The sequence below is a fragment of the Micromys minutus genome, assembly GCF_963924665.1.
Source record: "Micromys minutus genome assembly, chromosome: 1".
Lineage (NCBI taxonomy): Eukaryota > Metazoa > Chordata > Mammalia > Rodentia > Muridae > Micromys > Micromys minutus.
The window spans coordinates 80337749-80362949 of record NC_137969.1 but is presented as its reverse complement, the minus strand read 5'-3'; the positions used below and the strand labels follow the sequence as shown (position 1 = coordinate 80362949).

General features: G+C 37.9%; 2 protein-coding genes across 3 annotated transcripts in view; both read right to left on the bottom strand.

The window, feature by feature from the left end:
* The window catches only part of RABGAP1L (RAB GTPase activating protein 1 like), a gene marked incomplete at its 5' end in the record, with an annotated part of 560236 nt that overhangs the window by 395581 nt on the left and 139454 nt on the right, over positions 1-25201 (bottom strand). The gene's annotated exons all lie outside the window — the stretch shown is intronic.
* TBC1D32 (TBC1 domain family member 32) lies at positions 510-4314 on the bottom strand (the record flags this gene model as incomplete). The annotated part of the gene is given in 5 exon segments (XM_080936386.1): positions 510-819; positions 821-888; positions 892-971; positions 974-1335; positions 4166-4314. Coding segments are annotated over 5 exon segments (837 nt in total). The 3' UTR covers positions 510-641.

Sequence of the window (25201 nt, the reverse complement as noted above, 5' to 3'; positions counted from 1 at the left end):
GTACTTCATCATGTGAAGGGTTTGCTACCATCCTTGCCCACTTGTTGACTGGAGGGTTTTTGTTTTTGTTTTTTTGTTTTTGGTTTTTACTATTTTGTAATTTACTTAATTCAACATATGTTCTAAATATTATTCCTTGATTGGTGAATATTTGGCTAGGATTGTCTGTGGCTTATACCCTAGCTTCTCTTTCTTTTACTTTGCAGGTATGTTGTACAATCTGTCTATGCTTGCATTCATTTCCTTATCTATTGGGATTTTACTCAGAAGCCATTGGCCATGTTCGTATTTTCAAGAGTTTGTTTTCTAGTAGTTTCAAATACTTAGATTTTACATTAAGGTCTTTGCTCCCTTTGTAAGTAAAATAAAAACTATAACCTAGAACTGATCCTAAAAATTTAAAGAAAAAGAGACTTCACAAATCAATTCACTTTGTTTCACACACTGAGCAAGGAGCAAGATGAATATATTCTCTTCCAAACCTTGCAGTGCTGATTTACAGTGCACGGACACACAAAGCATCTTACAGATGTCTGCAGAACACCATCAAGTTGCCTTGTCTCCTTTAGAAATGAATAGGACATAAATCTGAGTGTGCCTCTTCTGATCTATGTGCTCTGCACTCTGATGCTGTACATGCCTCACAGCAGCACTGGTTGGTAGTTTTGCTTCAAAATCTCCATGTATTCAAAATAATTGCTCACTTGAAACCCACGCAGTGCTTCCTCTTTGAGAAACACTTGCAGATCTTGAGTCTGGATGTGCTGGAGAATATCTCGCTGCAGATGTTTGAGGATGGCTATGCAGACACTTGAAAATCAGGGCCAAGACAACACAAGTAGCAATATAATTGCATATTTCTATCCAATCTAGGTAATTACAAAACCACTAAGTTATCCACTGTAGGCAAATCTGGGATGGAGCAAAACCAGACACAGGGAAAGCCGACAACACAAGCGGCACCTCAGCAGCATTTCAATGTAGTGAGCACTACAAAAATAGATGGGATAGATGCCGGTCTCTAGGGTGTCAACAGGAAGGTACCTAGAAATATGTAGCCTTGGTAACCAAAGGAAGGCAGATGTCAGAAGCTTGGGAAAACACTGAAGAAAGTGGAATGTCTTCTCTTTGTCCCCAAACATTATGATGAACAGAGAAGACACAAACCAGTCATGGCCTGCATAGCTTCCTTGTAGGTACAGAAGAGAAGTGACTGGCAACTGTTGTTTCAGGAATTTCTCACAGTGCTTTAAGACCAAAGCAAACTGAAAAAACCCTTTCCTCCCCAACTTGCTTTTTTGGTCATGACGTTTTATGCAGGAATAGAAACTCTGACTAAGGCAATGTGGAATGGGCCAACAAAGGAGACAACAACAGTTCCTCAAGACATGCAGGATCAGGAGAGTTTTTTGTATAATTCTTGTTATGAAAATAAAATTTATAAAAGATAAGATTTAAAAACAATGGTTGTTTAATAAACAATTAAAACTGTGCCTCCATGCATTTATACGCAAGAATGTACCTTACACTGGCCACCAAACTTTATAACATGGGGAGTCACTCCAGTGATACTGGTTTTAAAGATATGAAGGGATCATGGAAGACAGTCGAGGCATGCCAGTGTGTGGTAGGGCTAGAGTTCCTAGAGAGCCCAGTTTCAATAGGAGACAGTAGCAGTTTTGGAGATGCTGGTGCCATGTAATAATCATCAGAAATACCAGCTGCAATGAAATGGAGCTGGCTGGTACCAAGAAGACAGACTGTGCATACTACCCAGGGTGGGGCCAGACAAGTACTCTAAGCCCTAGAGGATTAGAAATGATCTCTAGTTATTGAGCATTGAATTGTTTGCACTGTTGAGAGCTTGGTTTTGACCTATATAAATTGTGGGTGTGCCCTACTTTTTTTCTTCTTGAAGTAAAAGGTTATTTTATTTTTGATATTACAGGATCACTCAGTTAAGAGATTTTAAACATATTTAAAAGAAAATTTTCAAGTTTTACAGAATACTTTAAATTTTAAAAATAGATATTTTTAAAGAGTTTTTTAAAGTATTTAAATTTATAAGGCTATAAGATTTTTAAATTTATAAGATGGTTTATTATGACATTTTATTAATATATATTCTTGATAAACAGATAAATAACAGGCTAAGGAATTGGGGCCACAGCTATGAGCACCAAACATTAAAACACCAGAGGCTGGGATGGATATTTCTGTGTCATGCTACAGTGAGACAATGTGTAAGTCTGGCAAAGGGTGGGCTGTGATCCTTCAGCATCAAGAGAACCCTCACTGACGAGCCTAGTGTACATGTCAGATGTTTACACTGCAATTCACAACGGTGGCAAAACTGAAGTTGTGAATAACAATGAGAATAGTTTTATGGTTGGGGTCCCCACAACATAGAGAACTTTGTTGAAGATCTACAACACCATGAAGGCTGAGAACCACTAGCCTAGAGAATGTTTTACTTTACCTAAGGTCTAATCAAGCTTAAGAATATATGACTGATTTCCTTGTATTTGCAAATTTTGTTAAGCTTTAGCTACTTTGATAAACTGAGTCATATAAGAAACCGTTATATTCTCTAATGGTGATCTATAAAATGATCAGGACAGTTTTTAGTCTCCCTATGGAATGTGTTTATGAGTTAAAGTTTTGACTTGATACTAAGAAAGCTTCAATTGAGAAACTGTTATACTGTAAGACTAAAACTAATAGGGATAAAGTTATACATTTCGAACCTTATAAATACTACAAAATTATTGTAAACCATTAAAGATAATTAAGACGTGCAAGTTAATGGTTCATCACATTAAAAATGATCAAATTCTGTAATGTGTTCAGAACCATATTCATAGTCATGACAAATACTATTTAGAATACTAAATACTATTTTTTCATTACAGAAAAAAAAAAAGCTTTATTTAGCCTCCGGTATGTGTTTCAAGGTTAAGCCTGAAGTGAATAACTAAAAAAAGAAAGTTTGTTTAGGTCAGATATAATTTATATATAATGGTCTTTAAACTTCTCAGAGAATGTGGATATGAATGCTGCTCTGCATACTGTTCTAGGACCAATGCCCCAAACTAAGGCAGACCACAGGAGCCTGGGATGATCATCTAAGTAATGGGTAAATATTTATTACATAGGCTGTTTAATTTATACTTCCTATTATAAACTATCCTTGTCAAATCTCTGATGTCACTGACTACTAGATTTATCAGCTTGACAGTAGCAGGCAACCAGGTTTTCCAAGGTCACAGCCACCTAGTTAGCTCATTTCTTATGTAAAAACCAGGCTTTGTTTTATTCTAGCTCTACTGGGTCTGTTGACTATTCTAATAACTACCCATGTCTCTGGCAAATGATTAGGTGGAAAGAAAAGGTTTGAAATCTATGCAAGTTCTAAGGGTCTCAGAAAGTGTTCTAAGATGCATAAAGGTCTAAGGATATAAAAGCTTAAGTTTTGAGCATCATGATCTACGATAGTTAAAAATGGAAAATGTTTCTGATTTCTTTTTCCTTCTATGCTATCGTTACACTGTGATTTCAAGAATTCGGGGTTTTAACATTGATAAGTAGAATTCTGATAAGCTGGTAGAACACCAATTGCTATTATCAATCACAAACGCAATATTTTAATTTCCTTTGGTTGTCTTCTAAGTATAGGCTTAAAGGTGCTTCTCAATGGGCTAGAAATATCTCTTCTGTCAAGTCTGCAAATCTGACTCTCTGAGGAAAACTGTGCATGCTTTTTAACCCAAAGCCATAGCTTTTGCTATATGAGTCTACTCCAGCTGGTTTCTAGACACCCATTATTTGTTTTATTTATATGAGCACACTGTCGTCTCTTCAGGCACACCAGAAGAGGAAATCAGATCTCATTACAGATGCTGTGAGCCACCATGTGGTTGCTGGGAATTGAACTCAGGACCTATGGAAGAACACCCAGTGCTCTTAACCACTAAACCATCTCTTCAGCCCTTTTTCAACAATTGCTTTTTCGACAATGTGAATTTCAATATAACTGCAGTAGCATAATATATCTAAAGCCTTTATCTCTTTTGTAAACTAAAAATTTATGTAAGCTTCTGGAAGTCAAGGGAGTCTTTAAGACTTGGATCCACCTCTCATAGGACAAGAGACTCCAGATATGTACAGCCTAAGTTTGTCCATCTGCCTATTCCTGAGGGTGGGATCACTCTCCTGATCTCGGGACTCCTCCTCTCCCCTCATTACTAGGACTATGGACTTGTATGTTCCAAATGTAAGGTCTCCCTTTAAGTTCCTGAACTTTAACTTCTTCATCTAGTTTATATCTATCTCATCAAATTCCCACTTGGCTGACAAATACCACCCAAGAATTGTGACTAAAAATGACTCCAAGCCCTGGACATGCTGAGGCTGATTTGGACCAGTCTAGCAGATGTGACTGTTCCCAGTCTCTTCAGCTGGGTCGGCGAACCAAATGCTTCTGGTGAAAGCCCCATTGCCTGAATTTCCTCCCAGCCTTGACTAATGAATCTTGGTAGAGTCATTAGCTAAAATAGTTCTACAATATAATAGGTCACTCAACCTGCTTTATGTGGAACAAAAAATATATTGTATGGCTTTAAAAGAAAATTGTTGTTTATATACAAACCACTCAGGAATCATTAGAGATAATCTGGCTGTACTCAATAAACAATGCAAACCGGTAACCTGAGATAAAATAAATGACTAGTTTCTATTTCTAGGTTCCTCCTAGATAGTAACTCCTTCCGATTTTGCTAATGACTGTTGGCTCTTGCATCGTTAATGCCTTAATTAGATGGTAATTTCTATCTGGGTACAGTTAAGCTGATGGTTATTAGATCCCAATTTAAACAAGTACCCATCACTCAGATTTGACTCAGGATACAACTCAAGGTAATATGAGACCAAAACAGCAAAAATATACCTTACAATTTAAGGGTTCTGTTTCCAGTTAAGTTTCTGTTTGTCCTATGGTGATTTAACTGATCTGTACTGGATGTGCTTTATCACATATGGGCAGAGGAGTAGGTGGACAGGAAACATATCAAGATGTACACTTGCCCTGACTGAATGTAAGCAGAAAGTGCACAGGCAGGAAGTCCATCAGGATATATGCTTACCCCAATTGGACCCCCAAATATGATTGGGCTGTTTTGTCTTTTTAAGCCCCCATACCAATCAGAGTCCATCACCTGGCCAGTATTCAGTATTCGATTAAAGCTAGCTTCAAATTTGGCTTTAAATTGTGGCAGTTGTGGTGGTTTTATTCTCAAGCAGCAGGATTTATACTATATGTGTGGCTTAATGGTCCTACAAAGATTTTTAAGACAAGATTAAGTAAATTTGAAAATAGTCTCAAAGTCCTCTACAGAATTAGAGTTTCCTGAGAGGACATGTTGAATTTAAGGAGTAGGATACAGCATGCTTAACTTGACACCTTTCTGTAAACACATTTCAGTTTCTTTGCAGTGTGCCTGTCTACTTCAAAAGAGCAGAAGTTGGTGTACTTCAGATCCATTCAGCCAGAAGACTATTTTCTCAAATTTAAGGATAATTAAAATGGAAACAATGTCTCAATCACAAAAAAATTTAGAGAAAATATTTACAAAGACTAAACACAGAGCCTGCTACACCACAGTACTGGAGTATTAGCTGACATTTTCATGATTGTTGCAACTGAATCTCTAGTTTTCTGCCTATCACTTCAAAGTAACTGGAGAAGCATCCCAAGCTGCTTTACACTTTATTGTTCATGCAAGTGCAGGAGCCACTTGTGCAGTACCAAGAGAAGAAATAATAGATCAAGTTAAAATTTTAGATCAAACACAGTAAATAGTATGATTCTTCAACTGAGCTAATAGAGTCCTCTTCTAACTATGGCCACACCCTCCTTTAGAGAATGAGGAAGGAAGAAAGGAAGGAAGGAAGGAAGGAAGGAAGGAAGGAAGGAAGGAAGGAAGGAAGGAAGGAAGGAAGGAAGACAGGAAGGAAGACAGGAAGGAAGACAGGAAGGAAGACAGGAAGGAAGACAGGAAGGAAGACAGGAAGGAAGACAGGAAGGACGGAAGTACTCATGGCTGCAAGGAATTTCCTACTCATGACAGGAAGCCTTCAGAACTAGATATTATAAAAAGAACATATATACAAATATATAATTATATTATACATATAAATATATATATAATACCAGTATACATATATGATTTTTAATTGAAAATAAATTATATTTGGATAAAAGGAGTATAAAATACTACCTTTCTCTTTCCTTTGCCTTAAATTGAGGTCTCTCATGACATAGCCCATAATCTTTGAATTAATAACCATCCTGCTTCTGCCACCCAAGTTCTTGGTGTATAGATCTTTTATTAACCAAATAATATAAACTTACAAATTAACTTATAAAATAAAGAAATGGCATAAAATAAAACATAATGGTAATATGACAACTGTACATTTTCAAAGATCTTTCTTTTAATCTTACTTGTGTACATAAATTCTCACAGAAATATAATACATAACTATTAAATATATATTGCATATATATATATATATATATATATATATATATATATATATATATAAATTTTCCTAACTACATAATTAGAAAGTAGCCAAAAGCTTATAAATCATATATAGGTATACAAATCTAAAAATGTAATGATGATGCCTGTCAATCTAGAATAAAATCAAAGATAGCTTTCATTGTTTTCATTTATTATTATCGATAGTTGGATAGTTGGATACACACTACTATTTATGCTGCGAATAGGGCAGAAGACAACTTGTGGGAGTAGGTTCTTTCCTCCTACCATGGGATCTAGGGGCTGAACTCAGATGAGCAAGCTGTGCAGCAAATACCTAAACAAGCCACCTCTCTGACCCATTAGCAAAGTTATTTATTTTTGATAATTTTAACATAATATTGTTATTATTAGCACAACCCAAAACTAAAGCTGATTATGTATGACTAACGTCATAAATAACAAACCAAAAATATATGTGATCTACATGAAAACTAACATACTTTGAAAAATCATTAACGCCAACATGAAAAGACTTCCTCAATTTTCAAACTATTATAACATTCCTCACCATCAAAAGCAAGGTGACTTATTAGAAATAATATGTTCAAAGCATAAGAAACCAAAGTCTGAATAATTTCTTCCCAACCAAATTATGGTCATTTTAATTCCAAATTTAATTACAAGTTTCTAATTAATAATCTCTATAGTCTCTAGGCAAAAGTGATTAACAACAAATGCATTATTAATTGGTGAAAACTGCCACTGATACTCAGAACCACAGCTGTCAACAGACCTTGCCTGAAGGACAATTACAAATATAAAGCAAATTCTCCTTAATCATAAACCTAGCATGTAAATTTTAAGAAATTTTTAAAATTAAAAGTATCTATCTGAACTTATTATTTATGCTTATTTTTCACAATAAGTTGAAGGATAAAGGAAGGGCACTCCTGGAAGATTAACAGGAAAAAATATATAAATAGCTATAAGAAAAGATTATTTTAAGACATATCATTCAAGGAAAGACTTCTTTAATGTACCAATTAATTAGAGAAAAAGAAGCTGGAGGTACTAAGAAGCAAGATCATGTCAAAGCAGAAAGCAGCAGTTCAAATTTAACAGCCAGCATCTACAGGATAAGATGCTTAAGTTTTCTAAAATAGAGATCACAATCTTCAATAAATCATGGAACTCTGTAAGAATAAACATGCTCAAAGCAGTGAGAAAAGTAGTACCTTTTAAGTTAAGGCAGGCCATCAAGGGTATAAAGAGATCAGGCTAGAATCTACATTCATATTTTTATACAATTCTGTTCCAAAATATATACCATTAAACATAAATTATATTGAGTTACTGACCAAATTAGATAATTAAAATGATAATGACAAGGTAATTGTCTACATCATCTGTATGTATATATACAAGGAAAGGAAAAGTAATCAAAAAGAAAGACAGAGATGTATGTATAAATGTTCCCATAGTATTGAGCAGGCTGCTGGCTGGGGTGAAGGTGGAGAGGTAGGGGTATCACTAAGTCTTCCTCAGATCTCAACCTTGGGAACTGCAGAAATGACAGTGTGGCAAGATATACCCACTGTGCAATACTGCCACACATTATGTGGGTAGCCAACCTATTTCTGTTTGTATTTAAGATCACCTCTAATGGCAGAGACATAGTCTTCATACTGTAAATCTGGTCAAGAAACTACAGTTGGGGAGCGCACACTCACAAGGTGTGAACCTATTATTTTCTGACAAATGGACAAAGTATCATATTGATCTCCAAATTCATAGCTTTCTACCTATGGATTAGTGCACATCTCATACTCATCATAGATTCCATTGTGCAGTGGTTAACACAGATATTTCACATAGAGTAACTGTAATGGAATGTTCAGTCATGAATGGTGTCTCTATGTCACACCACTCCCAGTGCTTGGGGACCATCATGAAAGAAGTAAAAAGATTTTAAGAACCAGACGAAAAAAACTGAAATGAAACAGAATCCTCTGGACATGGCCAGATGACTGTACCCATAAACTCAGAGCAGTTGTGGTTACCTACACATGACATGCACAGGATCAAAGTAGTCAACATTCAAGCATGGATGAGGAAGGGGGTTCACAAGCCTTCTTCTCACTGGGGAGCTACAGTTTATGGCTTACGTGGGAGAGAAGGTTAGTTTTCTTTAATGGTATGACCCGACAGATCTACTCCACTCTAGTGGATGGCACACACCAAGAATTATACTGAAAGCACAGACTGGGACTCTATAGCTTACTGAAATTAAAAAAGAAAAGCACATGACATTGGGGGTTAGAGAGGTGAGGGTGGATCTGAGAAAAGTAAGAGAGAAAGTAAGAGTGGATATGATCCAAATATTTTCTATAAAATTCTTAAAGAACTAATACAAATATCTGCTAATGTTTCTATGAGATAGGGAGAGGACTGTAAAGTCTGGAGGAAATGGGCTTTACTTATACAGAGATTGCTGGGTGTGCTGAACACAATGCTAGGCAACAGAAACAGACTAGAGCATTCTTTAATATAAAATACCTATTATAATGAAAACATTAATATTCAAAGAGTTCAATTAACACTACAACTATGAAAGTAGTAGAAAACTGTAGGATGATGTCATACAACAACAAGGGTCTAGTCTATCATTAGATGAGAAGGAAGGGTAGATGGGGGAAAAGTCTAAAAAGGAAAGAGGAGGAAAAGGAGCAAGAGGAGATTCAAGATGGAGCTGAAGTAGGAAGTTCTAGATCCAGGTGATCTTAATTGGCAATGGGTGGATATGAATATTTTAAGGGTTTTTATGGGTCAATTTGTTTTATCTAGTTGGGTGGTTTACATCATTGTCAATGGTTGCAAGCTTATTGTGTGGATATATTGTGTTTTGGGAATTTAACATATAAATCAGTTTGATAAACTATAGATTGTTGAGTCATGATTTTACTGGGCTGTGGACAATATGAGCTAAGTTCTCAGCCGGTAGAGAAGCAGCCGGGGCGATCAGTTCCAGCATGGTGGCCTGCAACTCTGTTCCAGACTAAAAGAGAGACATCTGGAAGAGATTGGTGCGGGGACCTAGTGCTAGAGAAAGAGCCCAGGTGCAGGGCTCTACACTGGTGTGGCTCCCAAAGAGTGAAAACTCCAAGCTTTGGAGTGAGGACACGGGACACCTGTAGCCACAGATTCTTTTTTATTCTTAGCAAAACAGAAAACTGATTATGTGAGTAAAATTTAAGACTTGAGCCAAATGGGGAGGATTTAACTGAGGAATAGGAAGAATAAAAAACAGTAAGGAGATTTAAAAAGGCCACAGAGAAACATACTGCCCTTTGTTTACTTATATATAATACATATAAGTATATATATATATATATATGTACATATATAATTTAAATGAAATTACATCATTTAGGATAATAATGATTCCAACAAGAGGTACAGACAATCCAACAGAAACACTTATGCCAGGCAAAGGGCACGCCCTTCAAGCTGCTGGTGGGTAGAATTAAAGAGTCACCCAAATTAATGTATGTTATTGCTGCTTGGTTACCTCCCAGAACTTGAAGTTTAAGAACCTAATACTGAACAAATCATACATTTCAGCCAAGGAAGTAGGGAGTGATTGAGCTGGAACTGACAAGGAACTCTCCTCTCTGAGAAGTGACTCTCTTGAAGATGCTATGCACACTGCCAAGGTAAAAAGGATACCACAGCAATGACCAGCATAGCAAGAAAAGCACAAGGGTACAATAGTCACATACCTTTAGAGTAACTGTGTTTACTTGAACTTAAGGCACACTTAATAGGAAATAACTTATGTCTGTTATCATAAATCTAGCCAACTACACATTCCTAGTAAGATCACAGACCATAGATGAGAATTTATTACTGTCACTTATCTAACCCAATATAATTCCTAACTGCATTCTAAATACTTATCCTTATACCTACAGTGAAAGTAGTTCTTACCTCTCACTAAAGAAGTTTCTTGTAGCAAACAGAAACATTACAGAAAACTAACAATGAAGTGTCCAATCCCAAATGATCTCTACAACACAACCCAGATATCTAAGGCTCCGTGAGCATCATGTAATAAAGGCAGAAAAACTGTAATTGCCAGAGGACTATGGCATCCACAGGTAGTTTGCTATATCTGCCAGGGAAGCTACACCCATAAAATCTCAACAAAATAGCTACTTAAACAAGAACTTCACAATGATAATAGTTGGCCACGTGGATAGGGAAAAAAATCTCACAACCTCTACCTCTGCATGAAGAGGTAGAGACAATTAATAGTTTCTCAGAAAGAGAGAATCAATTTTCTCTGGTGATAAGCCCTAACCCTTGACAGATTATGTGATTCCTAAGCGGTCAGCCCTAAACATATACATATATAAACAACACTAAACAGACTCAGCAAACTAAGTAATTATCCATTGTATGTGTGCATGTGTGTGTTACAATAATTTAAGTAGAGTTTATGAATTTGAAAGTATAAGAGGGACATGGAGGAACATGCAGGGGGAAGAGTGAGATTGGAAATGATATAAATAAAATACTCATGAATAAAAATCAAAGAAAGAAAGAAAATATAAGATACCAAAGTTTGAGCTGGAAAAACTGGATCAGAAATAGAAAGATTTGAGGAGAAAAGTACCATTTAAGTGGATCAGCTAAGTATGCTCGAAATCACATAAAACAATACTTAGTTCACTAAGCAATGGTGCAAATCTGCCTGCCTTCCTCTGTAGACAAGGTCCCTATCTAAGGGACTGTCTTCAAGTCCTCACAGAATTCTTCACTCCATAAAAATACTTAACAACTAGTAAGTTCTGAATAATGTCTGATGGATTAAATTTAAAAGATCAGCATTTTTAGCTATACCAATTTATACCAACTGCCTTCTTTATATTTCTATTTGGAAACTCCTAAATAAAAACAAAACTAAATTTCCTTCCCATATTAGTATTTCCTCAATTTCCTCCAATTTTCATAAGCTACACATCACATCCCTAACTCAGTTAAATTATCCTCCAAACCTGCAGTTAGAGTGGTATTTAAATCTGTGCTGTTCCTAGCTTAAAACTCTCAGAGTTTGGAAAGACAAGTCAACAAAAACATTGCCCCTTGCTGAGGTCTACAGAATGTTCCCATGCTGGTGAACATCATTCACTCACTAGGCAGCCCCTACTCTTAAGTCACCCATCACACTCTATCATCTTTAAACACATCATGCAGTTTTGCCTTTGAGCCTCTGCACTGTTCTCTCCTGAAATGTTCTCTCACCCTCTATGCATGACTTCCTCCTGTCACTCAGATCTCAATTTAAAAGCCACCTCCTGAGAAACTTTTTGATGAACACCCAGGCTAAAATAGATACTGAGACACACCACCAATGAACTGATTTTAATTGTCTGAATGGAACATTCGTTCTTGGTATTTTTCATCCTATCATCATGCTCCCACTGAAAAAGCAGAATTATTTGTATCAGGAGATTCCAGATCATCCCAGAGTTGAGAGACTTTCTGCAAGGACTTACAGGACTGTGAACAGTCAACCACACAGCTAAGATTTACTACAGTGAAGGATACAAAGCAAAACCACCACAGGACTAGGTTTAAGAAGTAGGTTATAGGGGGAAAGTTTAAAAAAAAAAAACTCACATGTGCATCTAAAAGTCCACAACACAGACACACAGAACATAATTATCCACCAATGAATCACTTACATGTACAGTGTGTTGTCTACTAGTAAACTTCATGATAAATCCAGCTCTATAATATTTTAAAGACTGATTTTAGTACTTATTTTTGCATTTGTATGTGTGTTTATCTGCTTATATATGAGGGTGCTTAAAGAAGTCAGAAGAGAATGTCAGATCCCATAGAGATGGAGGTAGTTGTGAGATGCTTGGTCTGAGTACTAAGAACAGAACTTATAAAGTTCTAAGTACTGTAACTTATAAAGTACTAAGAACAGAACTTATAAAGTCCACAAACTGATTTTTCCCTTTGCCACCAGGTTATCAAGTGCAACTAGCTACCTCTTGGCAGGTAGGGGTGAAACTCCATGTCCACTACCCCTCTTGGTACTCACAACCAAGAGCAAAAGAACAGCAAGCCTCCTAACTGATGAGCCATCTCTCCAGCCCCCACGGTTTCTATTGGGGTTGGTCAGAAGAATATCTCTGCTCAACACATATCAACATTCCAAAGAAGGTGTTTGGTATAAACCATACTGTTAGCTCAAACATTTCAAATTCAGAGAAATACCCTTAGCACTTATAAAATAATGAAAATCCTCTCAAAATCTAGATTCTCTGAACCCAGTCAAAGGAGACTTTCACAATCAGGCATCTCCCATACAGCAGTCTGTAACCTGCTACATTAACTCCTTTATGAACACCTACTTATTACTGCAGTACATACTATTAACAGATCAGCAAAGCCAAAAAGATGTTGTTGTTTCCTAAATCTAACTTTCAAAAATATTTGTAGTCATTAAGCAAACATTTACTTAACACCACAACTCAGCAATGTGACTCAAAAAGGAATAAAATACCATCTGCCCCTTAGGGACTCACACTCCAGACTGAGAGAGATGAATAAACAAAGGCCGTATTTATAACACGTTATTTTAAAAATCATTAACCTAATACGTTTTTTAAAAATGACTAAACCAAAGGTGGGAGGTTAACCCTGTCTCCATGTGTAAGGAAAGACTGCCTAGAAAAATAGAGGATGAGGAGCTTTAGATAGAGGTCTCTGAGGAAGTATCACCAGCACCTTATGTTGAGAGAAAAACACTCAGCCCCTAGCAGCTCAGGTGCCTTCCCCTTCCATCTGAGAGTGCCACAAACAGAGTAACTGAAGGAACTGCCCTAAGTCCAGAGGATACAGCAGGTACAGTGAGACTGCATTACAAACCCTCAATCTGGCTCCAGATGGCCTTCACAGGTCATCATTGTAAAGTAGTCATGGAGGACACAGAACAGAGCCCGGCCCATCTGCCACCCGGACCAGCAGCTCGTAAAGGCTTAAAAACTGGTGAGTAGGAGACCTAGGCAGCCAGGGAGCAGAGAGATCTCTGCGGAGTGCGCACGCAAAGCGCACACTCCGACCTGCCTGATCCAGGGACCAAGAATAGAACTTTGGAACTTCTGTTCCCACCCGGCGACTCTGAGGCATAGAACACGGCTCGGCCCATCTGCCACCTGGACCAGTGGAAATCCAGGGACACAGACCAAATACAAGGAAAAAGCGAGAACATATAACTGACAACAGAATGGCAAGAGGAAAGCAAAAGAGTATATCCCAAGGAAACCAAGACAACCTGGCAACACCAGAACCCAGCTCTACCATAACAGCAAACATCGGAATGCCAAACACTCCAGAAAAAGAAGACGCAGACCTGAAATCATACCTCAAGATGCTGAGAGAGATACTTAAACAAGAACGGGAGGAAAAGCAAAAAGATTCAGAAGCTTTTAAAGAGGAAACAAGAAAAACACTCAAAGAACTCAAAGAACTAGTGGAAAACACAACCAAAGAGATGAAGGAATGGAAGAGGGAATTTAAAACGGAAATTGACACAATAAAGAAAATACTAAAAGAGATAACCCTAGAGGTAGAACACCTAAAAAAGAAATCAGGAGTCACAAAAGCAAGCATTTCCAATAGATTACAAGAGATGGAAGAGAGAATCTCGGAGGCAGAGACAACATTGTATAGACAAACAGCCAGAGAAGATGCAAAAACCAAAAAGCTCCTAAACCAAATTGTCCAGGAAATCGAAGACACAATGAGAAGACCGAACCTAAGGATAATAGGAATAGAAGAGGGAGAAGAGTATCAACTAAGAGGCATAGTAAATATCTCCAACAAAATCATAGAAGAAAACTTCCCTACCCTCAAGAATGAGATGACCACGAGCATAAAAGAAGCCTTCAGAACTGCAAATAGGTTGGACCAGAAAAGAAATACCTCCCGACACATAATAGTAAAAACACCAAGTGCCCAGAGCAAAGAAAGAATACTAAAAGCAGTAAGGGAAAAAGGTCAGGTAACATATAAAGGCAGGCCAATCAGAATTACACCCGATTTCTCAACAGAGACTATGAAAGCTAGAAGAGCCTGGACAGACATCATGCACGCCCTAAGAGAGCACAAGGGCCAGACCAGCTGCTATACCCAGCAAAACTATCAATCATCATAGATGGAGAAATGAAGATATTTCAAGACAAATCAAAATTTACACAATATCTGACCACAAACCCAGCACTACAACGAATTATAGGTGGAAAACTCAATACAATGAGGGGAAATACAGCCTAGTAAAAACAAGAAAACTCCTAAACAAGAAAACTAAAAGAAAAAAAGACACAGACACAACTCAACCCACAAAAGCAATAATGGCAGGAAACAGAAACAACTATTCCTTGATATCTAGTAACATAAATGGACTAACTCCCCAATAAAGAGACATAGGCTATCAAACTGGATACATAAACAAAATCCAGCCTTTTGCTGCATACAGGAAACTCATCTCAGAGACAAAGACAGACACTATCTCAGAGTAAAAGGGTGGGAAAAAAACTTCCAAGCAAACAGCCCCAAGAAGCAAGCTGGAGTGGCTATTCTAATATTGAATAAAGTAAATTTCCAACCAAAAGTTATCAAAAAAAGATAAGGAAGGACACTTTTTACTCATTACCGGAGAAATCTGTCAGGAGGAACTCTCAATCCTTAACATATATGCTCCAAATAAAAAATCACCCACATTCATAAAAGAAACCCTACTAAAGCTCAAAAAATACATTTCACATCACACACAATCATAGTGGGAGACTTTAATACCCCACTCTCACCAATGGACAGATCATGGAAACAGAAACTGAACAAGGACACTGCAAAACTAGCAGAGACTTTGAGCCAACTAGAATTAATAGATATCTACAGAACATATCATCCTAGAGTAAAAGAATACACCTTCTTCTCATCACCCCATGACACCTTCTCGAAAATTGACCACATAATTGGACACAGAACGAGCCTCAATCGACATAAGAAGATTGAAATACTCCCATGCATCCTCTCAGATCACCATGGTCTACAGCTGTTCTTTAACAACAACAAAGACAACAAAAAGCCCACATACACATGGAAACTAAACAACGCTCTGTTAAATGATAGCAGGGTCAAAGAAGAAATAAAGAAAGAAATTAAGGATTTTCTAGAATTCAAAGAAAACGAAAACACAACATACCCAAACTTATGGGATGCAATGAAAGCAGTACTGAGAAGAAAACTCATAGCCCTAAGTGCTTCCAAAAAGAAACTGGAGAGAGCTTACATCAGCAACCTGACAGCACAGCTAAAAGCCCTAGAACAAAAGGAAGCAGATACACCCAAGAAGAATAGACGGCAAGAAATATCAAAATTAGGGCAGAAATAGACCAAATAGAATCAAAAAGAACCATTGAAAAAAATCAACAAAACCAAGAGCTGGTTCTTTGAGAAAATCAACAAGATTGATAAGCCCCTAGCCAGACTAACTAGAGGGCAAAGAGACAGTATACAAATTAACAAAATCAGAAAGGAAAGTGGAGACATAAAAACAGAAACTGAGGAAATTCAAGAAATCATCAGATCCTACTACAAAAACTTATACTCCACAAAATTAGAAAATCTGGAGGAAATGGAGGAAATCCTAGACAGATACAAGATCCTAAAGTTAAACCAGGACCAAGTAAACCATCTAAATAACCCTATAACACCTAAAGAAATAGAAGTCATCAAAAGCCTCCCAACCAAAAAAAGCCCAGGTCCAGACGGGTTCAGTGCAGAATTTTATCAGACATTTATTGCGGATATAACACCAATACTCTCAAACTATTTCCATGAGATAGAATCAGATGGAATACTGCCTAACTCATTTTTTGAGCCTACAATAACCCTAGTACCTAAACCACACAAAGACACTACAAGGAAAGAGAACTTCAGACCAATCTCACTTATGAACATTGATGCAAAAATACTCAACAAAATCCTTGTAAACCGAATCCAAGAACACATCAAAATGATCATTCATCATGACCAAGTAGGCTTCATCCCTGGGATGCAGGGATGGTTTAATATAAGGAAATCCATCAATGTAATCCACCATATAAACAAAATCAAAGAACAAAAGCACATGGTCATCTCACTAGATGCTGAGAAAGATTTGACAAAATTCAACACCCCTTCATGTTAAAAGTCCTGGAAAGAACAGGAACCCAAGGTCCATACTTAAACATAATAAAAGCAATGTACAGCAAACCAACAGCCATCATCAAACTTAACTGTGGGAAACTTGAAGCAATCCCACTAAAATCAGGGACTCGACAAGGCTGCCCACTCTCCCCCTACCTATTCAACATAGTACTGGAAGTCCTGGCTGGAGCAATTAGACAGCAAAAGGAGACCAAGGGGATACAAATCGGAAAGGAAGAGATGAAAATATCACTCTTTGCAGATGACATGATAGTGTACTTGAGTGACCCCAAAAATTCCACCAGAGAACTCCTACAGCTGATAAACAAGTTCAGCAAAGTGGCTGGATACAAAATTAACTCAAACAAATCAGTAGCCTTCCTATACTCAAAGGACAAACATGTGGAGAAAGAAATTAGGGAAACGGTACCCTTCACAATAGTCACAAAAACTATGAAATACCTTGGTGTGACTCTAACTAAGCAAGTGAAGGACCTGTACGACAAGAACTTCAAACCTCTAAAGAAGGAAATTGAGGAGGATCTCAGAAAATAGAAAGATCTCCCTTGCTCATGGATTGGAAAGATCAACATTTTAAAAATGGCCATCCTACCAAAAGCAATCTACAGATTCAACGCAATCCCCATCAAAATTCCAACACAGTTCTTCATGGAATTGGAAAGATCAATATGCAATTTCAGCAAAATCCATCCTCAACAACAAGAAAACATCTCTGGGAATCACTATTCCTGACCTCAAGCTATATTACAAGGCAATTGTGCTGAAAACTACATGGTACTGGTACAGAAATAGGCATGTGGATCAATGGAATAGAATAGAAGATCCAGAAATGAGCCCTCATGTATATGGTCACCTTATATTTGACAAAGGAGCCATAAACATTCAATGGAAAAAGGACAGTCTATGAAACAAATGGTGCTGGTCCAACTGGCACTCAGCATGCAGAAGAATGAAAATAGACCCTTTCTTATCTCCTTGTACAAAGCTCAAGTGTAAGTGGATCAAAAATCTCCACATTAAACCAGATACACTGAAACTATTAGATAAGAAAGTAGGGAAAACTTTAGAACATATAGGCACAGGAGGAAATTTTCTGAACAAAACACCAATGGCTCAAGCTCTAAGGTCAAAGATTAACAAATGAGACTTAATGAGATTGCAAAGTTTCTGTAAGGCTAAGGACATTGTCAAGAAAACAAAAAGGCAACCAACAGAATTGGAAAAGATCTTTACCAACTCCACATCAGATAGAGGCCTAATTTCTAAGGTATACAAAGAACTCAAAAAGCTAGACACCAGAGAATCAAATAACCCTATTAAAAAATGGGGTACAGAGCTAAACAAAACGTTCTCAGTTGAGGAATATCAAATGGCTGAAAAATATCTGAGGAAGTGCTTGACATCCTTAGCCATCAGGGAAATGCAAATCAAAACAACCCTGAGATTCCACCTCACACTAGTCAGATTGGCCAAGATCCAAAACTCAGATGACAACAGATGCTGGCAAGGTTGCGGAGAAAGAGGAACAGTTCTCCACTGTTGATGGGGTTGCAAACTAATACAACCACTCTGGAAATCAGTCTGGCGATACCTCAGAAAATTGGACATAATACTACCTGAAGACCCAGCTATTCCACTTCTGGGCATATACCCCAGAGACACCTTAGTACACAACAAAGATATATGCACCACAATGTTCATAGCAGCTCTATTTATAATAGCCAGAAGCTGGAAAGAACCCAGATGTCCTTCAGAAGATGAATGGATACAAAAATTGTGGTACATTTACACAATGGAATACTACTTAGCCACCAGAAACAATGACTTGACCAAATTCTTAAGAAAATGGCTACATCTAGAGAATATCATTCTGAGTGAGATAACCCAGTCACAAAAGAACAGACATAATATGCAGTCACAGATAGTGGGATGCTAACCCCAGAGGCTCGCACTGCCCCAGAAACAACTCACAGACTGTATGAAGTCCAAGAAATAAAGAAAACAATATATATATATATATATATATATATATATATATATATATATTTACAAAACAAGAAGACTTTGACTATTTCCATGTTGTGTTTTGTTTTGCATGTACTTTATGCTCATGGTAACTATTAGGTTTTCAATGCATACTATCAAGCCCTTGAAAAAATCAAGTACTGACTAAAAAATATATTCACATAGTTTTATGTAAAAATTATTTTAATATCTGAAAAAACAGTACTGACAAAAATGTATAATTTTAAGCAAAAAATGTTTAAAATCTGTACATTTATCTTTGTTTTGTAAAATAAAGTCGTTTAAAAAAATGCAACCTCATGGTACTATGAGAAGCAAATTAGTATTTCAAAAACATATTTGTCATCATTATTAATAACTAAAAAGTACAATTAACTGCTTTGTGAATATGTTAATCTTTTTCCACAGTGGCAAGAGGACCCATAAGATGTTAAAGGGATTCTGCTGCAAGAAAAGGCAATCAGTAGATGGTCAATGTCATTACCACCAAATATGACTCTGAATCTTTTTTTTTCTTTAATTTTTAAAAAGTTTATTTTTATGCTTACTACTTAGGTTCATAGGTACAATTTAGTTCAGAAATATATAATACTTATGAAAAATGACACAACATTCTATAGGACATGTGCTAAAACCTACACAGTAAGAAGTGACAACATGCTGGATGGGAAGTCATCTAACAATGTAGAACTATCGATTTTTCTGACATTTAATCTAAATTCGATAAATCACAATAAATACATTGGGAATATAATAAATTAATTTAAAAATTCCTGTTGAATAATGCAGTTTAAGCAAAGCTTACTATTATCTATTAAGTTACATAAAAAATAATGTGTTTAATACAAATATAGATTTGACATATAGGATTTTAATATTGATGAATTATAGGGGTAATTCAAGGGCTAAACCATGTTGATTTTGACTCTGAATCCTAATCACTAGACCAGCAGCAAGAGAGTGTAAGGTGTCCATGCAAGTACTCCTAGACACGAGATCACTGAAGAACTAGGCTCTGCAGAACCTTAGACTTACTGCTGCTTATAAATAGAGACAGAAATTAATTTCAAGCATGAAGAGGTACTCAATGATATTACTGCCTTTAGCATCAAAGAAAGAAGGATGCAGGAACCACAGAAGTAAGCTGCAAGTTCAACATGTACTTAGTCACCAGATGACCCAGATAGCAATGCTGACAAACTACATGGTCATTCTCCAGAACAGTTACAGGTGATATATGATTAAAAACTCCCTGTTAGGTTATATTATGAATATATATGTAAGTATATTATGTACATGTATGTATAGGCCTATACATATACAAATGCAATAACTATTAATGAAAAAAAACCCAAGGATTTGAAGGAGTTTGAAGGAAAAAAATGTAGGGAGAAATGTTGTAATTAAAATATAATTTCAAAAATATAATAAATACAAGATCTGTCTGCCAAGCATAAATGCATTTTAACTTATTACACCACATGAAGTAAGGCTGGTGCTGACAAAGCATAAAGCAGGCCTTTGTGAGCAATGGTCACAGAGCCAGCAAGACAAACACACACAGCAAAAAGACCTGGCAGAAGGCTTTCTGAAGGAAAACAATAGTCCCTTGCCCTCTGAAAGGATGGATTATCTCTAGGCTTCCTAAGAGTTTTGATCTATCTACCCTGAGAGAGAAACCAGTACAGTGTCCTTATCAGAGAAACAACCATGAAGTGGGTTTAAGAGAAGACAGGACTGGTTTCTCACCACTTCCCTTGCCTGGCTTCCTTTGAAGTAGACTAAATGTAGATCTATAAAACAAACCAACTATAGGTACAGTCCAATACTGCATTTCTGACAGATCAGGTCTAAGAGACTTAACACTTACAAAGGATACCTATGAAATTTAGTAACTCAAAAAATATATTGACCTCACTAGCAGTAAGGAAACAAATGAAATGAGATGCTGGAGAGATGTCAGTGGTTGAGAGCACTGACTCCTCTTCCAGAGAACCCGGGTTCAATTCCCAGCAACCAGATGGCAGCTCAAAACTGTCTGCAACTAGACATTCATGCAAGCAAAACACCAATGTACATCAAATAAATATATTATATGCAAAAAGATATTCTATATATTATAAACCAATGCACTAAAAGTGAAAAGGATTGATAAAATCTACTATTATGGTATGAGAGAAAAGGTGCTTATATATATTTCTTTCTGGGAGAGGCAAGAGTTTTCAGTCTTTTAGAAGATAAATGTGGTATTGCCTATCAAAAGCCACATAGGCCCCTGGATATTATACACAAAAGGCTATTTTTGAAAAATATTTATATTTTTGTAATAGCAAAAAAGAATGGTAATTTTTATTGTTTCCATCATGATGATTCTTTTTTATGTTTTTAATTTAAATAGAATTATATAACTTGATCCTTCTCTCCTGAAGTCCTCCTAGTTAGTATCCCTTGACCTCTTCTACTCCCTCTCAAGGAAATAGTCTTTTTCTTTTATTATAGCTGTTATATATACATACATATGTGTGTGTATATATATGCACAAATATATATGAATAAAATCTGTTCGATGTATTTTTAATGTTTGTGTATGTATGGTTTCAAAGTTGAACATCCTGCACTGTAAAACTAATAGCAGGCCCTAGAAATTGCTAATTCTTCTTCTCCCAGCAGTAGATAGTTACCCATAGTGCTTTCTCTAGGAGTCAATCCACAGAAATCTTCTCCCTACCACATTATTATTCCCAATGATGTTGCTATTCAAGAATTTATAATAAAGAGTCTATATAGGATGTTCTTATAAAGATATAAGAAATGTGAGTATGCAGTCACTTTCTCTGTCCAAACCTGAAGGTCCAACTCTACTGACACATATAGAAATGTGCATATCAAAAATTAAATTTGACTTCCCTCTTCTATCTCATAGGTTCATTAATCTTATCTCTATCATGTCCTATAATAGATATTGAAGATACTGATAATGTAATGCATGTATTATATAATATGTAATGTCTAAGACAAATTTGATTTTGGTCTCACTTTTAAAATGTGCACAAACATCATATGCACATACCATACATACATGTGCAACTATATGAAAATTATAGAACATAAAATTTACACCAATTAGCAAAAAACAAAATGGAGGCAAACACTAAGAAAAAATCAAATAATCATAAATTAATAAAACAAGGACATTTTAAATTAATTTTGGGCTGGCAATATGTATCAACATGTAAAAATGATTGCAACACAAAGCTGATGAATTTCAACCCCACAGTACAAGGGGAGAATTCTACAAAGGCTCACCACAACATATACAATGTAGCCTATACACATATACATACAGACAGACAAACTTAAAAAATTGCTTCTTAAATTATTTTCTAAATATATATATATATACAATATAAAGGTCAATTATATTCATAATTTTACTATTACATTAAACTTCATGCAGTGCATTTATATTTTAAAAGATTTTTGAAAAGACTGGAGAATAGCTCAACAGCTATAAACAATGGCTGCTCTTCCATAGGACATGGGTTGGGTTGCCAGTACCCACATGTTGGCTCAATAAATTCCAGGGGATCCAATGCCCTCTTCTGCTCTTTCTAAGCATCAGTCATACACATGATGTGCAGACTTACACACAGACAAAAATATGCATAAATAATTTTTAAATTAAATATTAAATGAAAAACATGAAGGCAGTATATTGCAAGCTATAGGCTCATGAAAGAAATTATTCAACAGGATTAAAGCCAACCATAAACAAGTAGTGTGGGGCAGGAGGAGAGGGGAGAAGGGGAGAACAGGGAAGAGACAGGGGTTGAGGGAGGACAGACAAGTAACTCTAAATCTGTTTGATAACACCTAAAGGAATCATGTTATCTTACCAATTTAATTATTGATTTGGGGGCAAGAGGTACATGTGAGCACAGTGCCTGAGAAAGCCAGAAGGTAACTAATCCCCTGGAGCTAGACTTACAGATGGTTGTGAGCCACCACAAATGCTGGGAACTGAACTTGAAGAGTAAAAGGTTGTCAAAGGACACTGATTCCTTGCCCTAGGGATTTCCTCTGCCGCTCCCAGGAAATCCCACCCAGGAAATCCCACTTTCTTGAGATTTGAGTTCCCAAAATACCACAGAAGGTCCGGATGACCTCTGTGGAATGTCCCAACACCCTAGGTGTGCCTGGGGGTGTACTGATAAAAAAAAAAAGTATGATTCTTCCCCTTTGAATTTCCTCATTCCGCCTGTCCTCCCCCTCCTTTGTAATTTTTGCCTTTATAAGCCTGTTACAAGTTCAGGCCGGGGTCGAACTCCTCTACCCCTGCGTGGTGTATGAGTCTCGACCCCAGCATGCTGGCCTGAGATCTCACTCTTTCACTTTCAATAAACTTCCTCATGCGATTGCAGCAAGTCTGGTCTCGGTGCCTTGCTGGGTGCGCGCCTCTCCTGAGATTTGAGTGAGGGTCTCCCTTCGGAGGTCTTTCATTTGGGGGCTCGTCCTGGATTTGCGTGACCACCCAGGGGCCCTAGACCTACTTGGAGGTAAGGATTTTCTTTCCTTTCTTTCCTTGTTGTCCTGTTGTGACTCTGTGTTTGTGGATTGTCCAGATTGTGATTCTGTGTTTGTGGATTGTCCAGATTGTGATTCTGTTTTTGTGATTTGTTCAGAGGTCTGGTGCGATCGCAGTTCGGTATTCGCAAACGCTCTAACCGAGTCTGCTCTTCCAAGGGAGGAGCAGAGTGGACGGGGATAGACGTGTCCAGGGTCCACCGTTTGCTCGCCCTGGGAGACGTCCCAGGAGGACAGGGGGAGGACCAGGGACGCCTGGTGGACCCCCACGGGAAAAGTCGGGAGATCAGTTTTTCTCCTTGACGATCTGTGTCAGAGGGCCAATTTTGGGCCATCTGGCTCTTTTCGGGATTTCAGGTCGACTTGAGGTCGGCGACTGACTTTGTCTCTCTGTTTTGTAGTATCTGTGAGTGTTTTGTGTGTGTGTGTCAGAACTAGAAATGGGCCAGACTGTGACAACCCCACTAACACTGACTTTGAACCATTGGACGGACGTTAAGACAAGGGCCCATAATCTTTCTGTTGAAGTCAGGAAAGGACCGTGGCAAACTTTCTGCTCCTCCGAATGGCCGAGTTTTGGCGTAGGATGGCCTTCAGAGGGAACTTTTAATCTATCTCTTATCTCCGCTGTTAAGCGAATTGTTTTTCAGGCTTCAGGGGGACACCCCGATCAGGTTCCATACATCATCATGTGGGAGGACCTGGTCCAAAACCCGACATCCTGGGTGAGACCCTGGACAGCGGGGGCAGAAACGGCAACGGTGGCCGTGGCCTCGAACAAGCTGGCACCTGCTCCATCGGCCCCCACGCAGGTCTATCCTGAAATTGATGATGGTTTTCTTCTCCTTGACAACCCTCCACCCCCATACCCTCAACCGGCTTCTCATGCAAGTCCCCCACAGGCGCCGACTCCCACTGACTCCCAGACGGCCTCTGAAACAGGACCAGCGGCCGGGACCCGAAGCCCCCGGGTTCGAAGCCCAGGGGGAAATGGCACGGGGCTTGGCTCTGCTATTGCCCTACCATTACAGGCTTATGGACCCGCCCCAGCTCCGGGAGAACTAGTCCCGCTACAGTATTGGCTGTTTTCATCAGCCGATATGTATAACTGGAAAACTAACCACCCCTCTTTTTCAGAGGACCCCTCGGGCCTGACGGGACTCCTTGAGTCCCTGATGTTTTCTCATCAGCCCACTTGGGACAACTGCCAGCAGCTTTTGCAGGTCCTCTTTACTACGGAAGAGAGGGAGAGGATCCTCCTGGAAGCTAGAAAAAATGTTCCAGGCACAGATGGGACCCCCACCAATCTCCCTAATCTTATAGATGCAGCTTTTCCCTTGATTCGCCCTGACTAGGATTACAACTCTGCAGAAGGTAAGGAGTGTCTCATGGTCCACCGCCGGGCTCTAGTGGCAGGTCTCAAGGGAGCCGCAAGGCGACCCACAAATTTGGCTAAGGTAAGAGAGGTTCTTCAGGGACCTGTTGAACCGCTGTCTGTGTTTCTTGAACGCTTAATGGAAGCTTACAGGGGTTATACCTTGACCCAACCTCTGAGGGTCAGCAGGCAGAGGTGGCTATGGCCTTTATACAGCAGTCAGCATCAGATATTAAGAGAAAGTTACAATGGCTAGAAGGGTTCCAAAACTATACCTTGCAGGATTTGGTGAAGGAATCAGAGAAAGTGTTTCATAAGGAGGAGAGTGAGGAAGAGAAGCGAGAAAGAGAGAAGCAGAAGGCAGAGGAAAGAGAGGACCGGA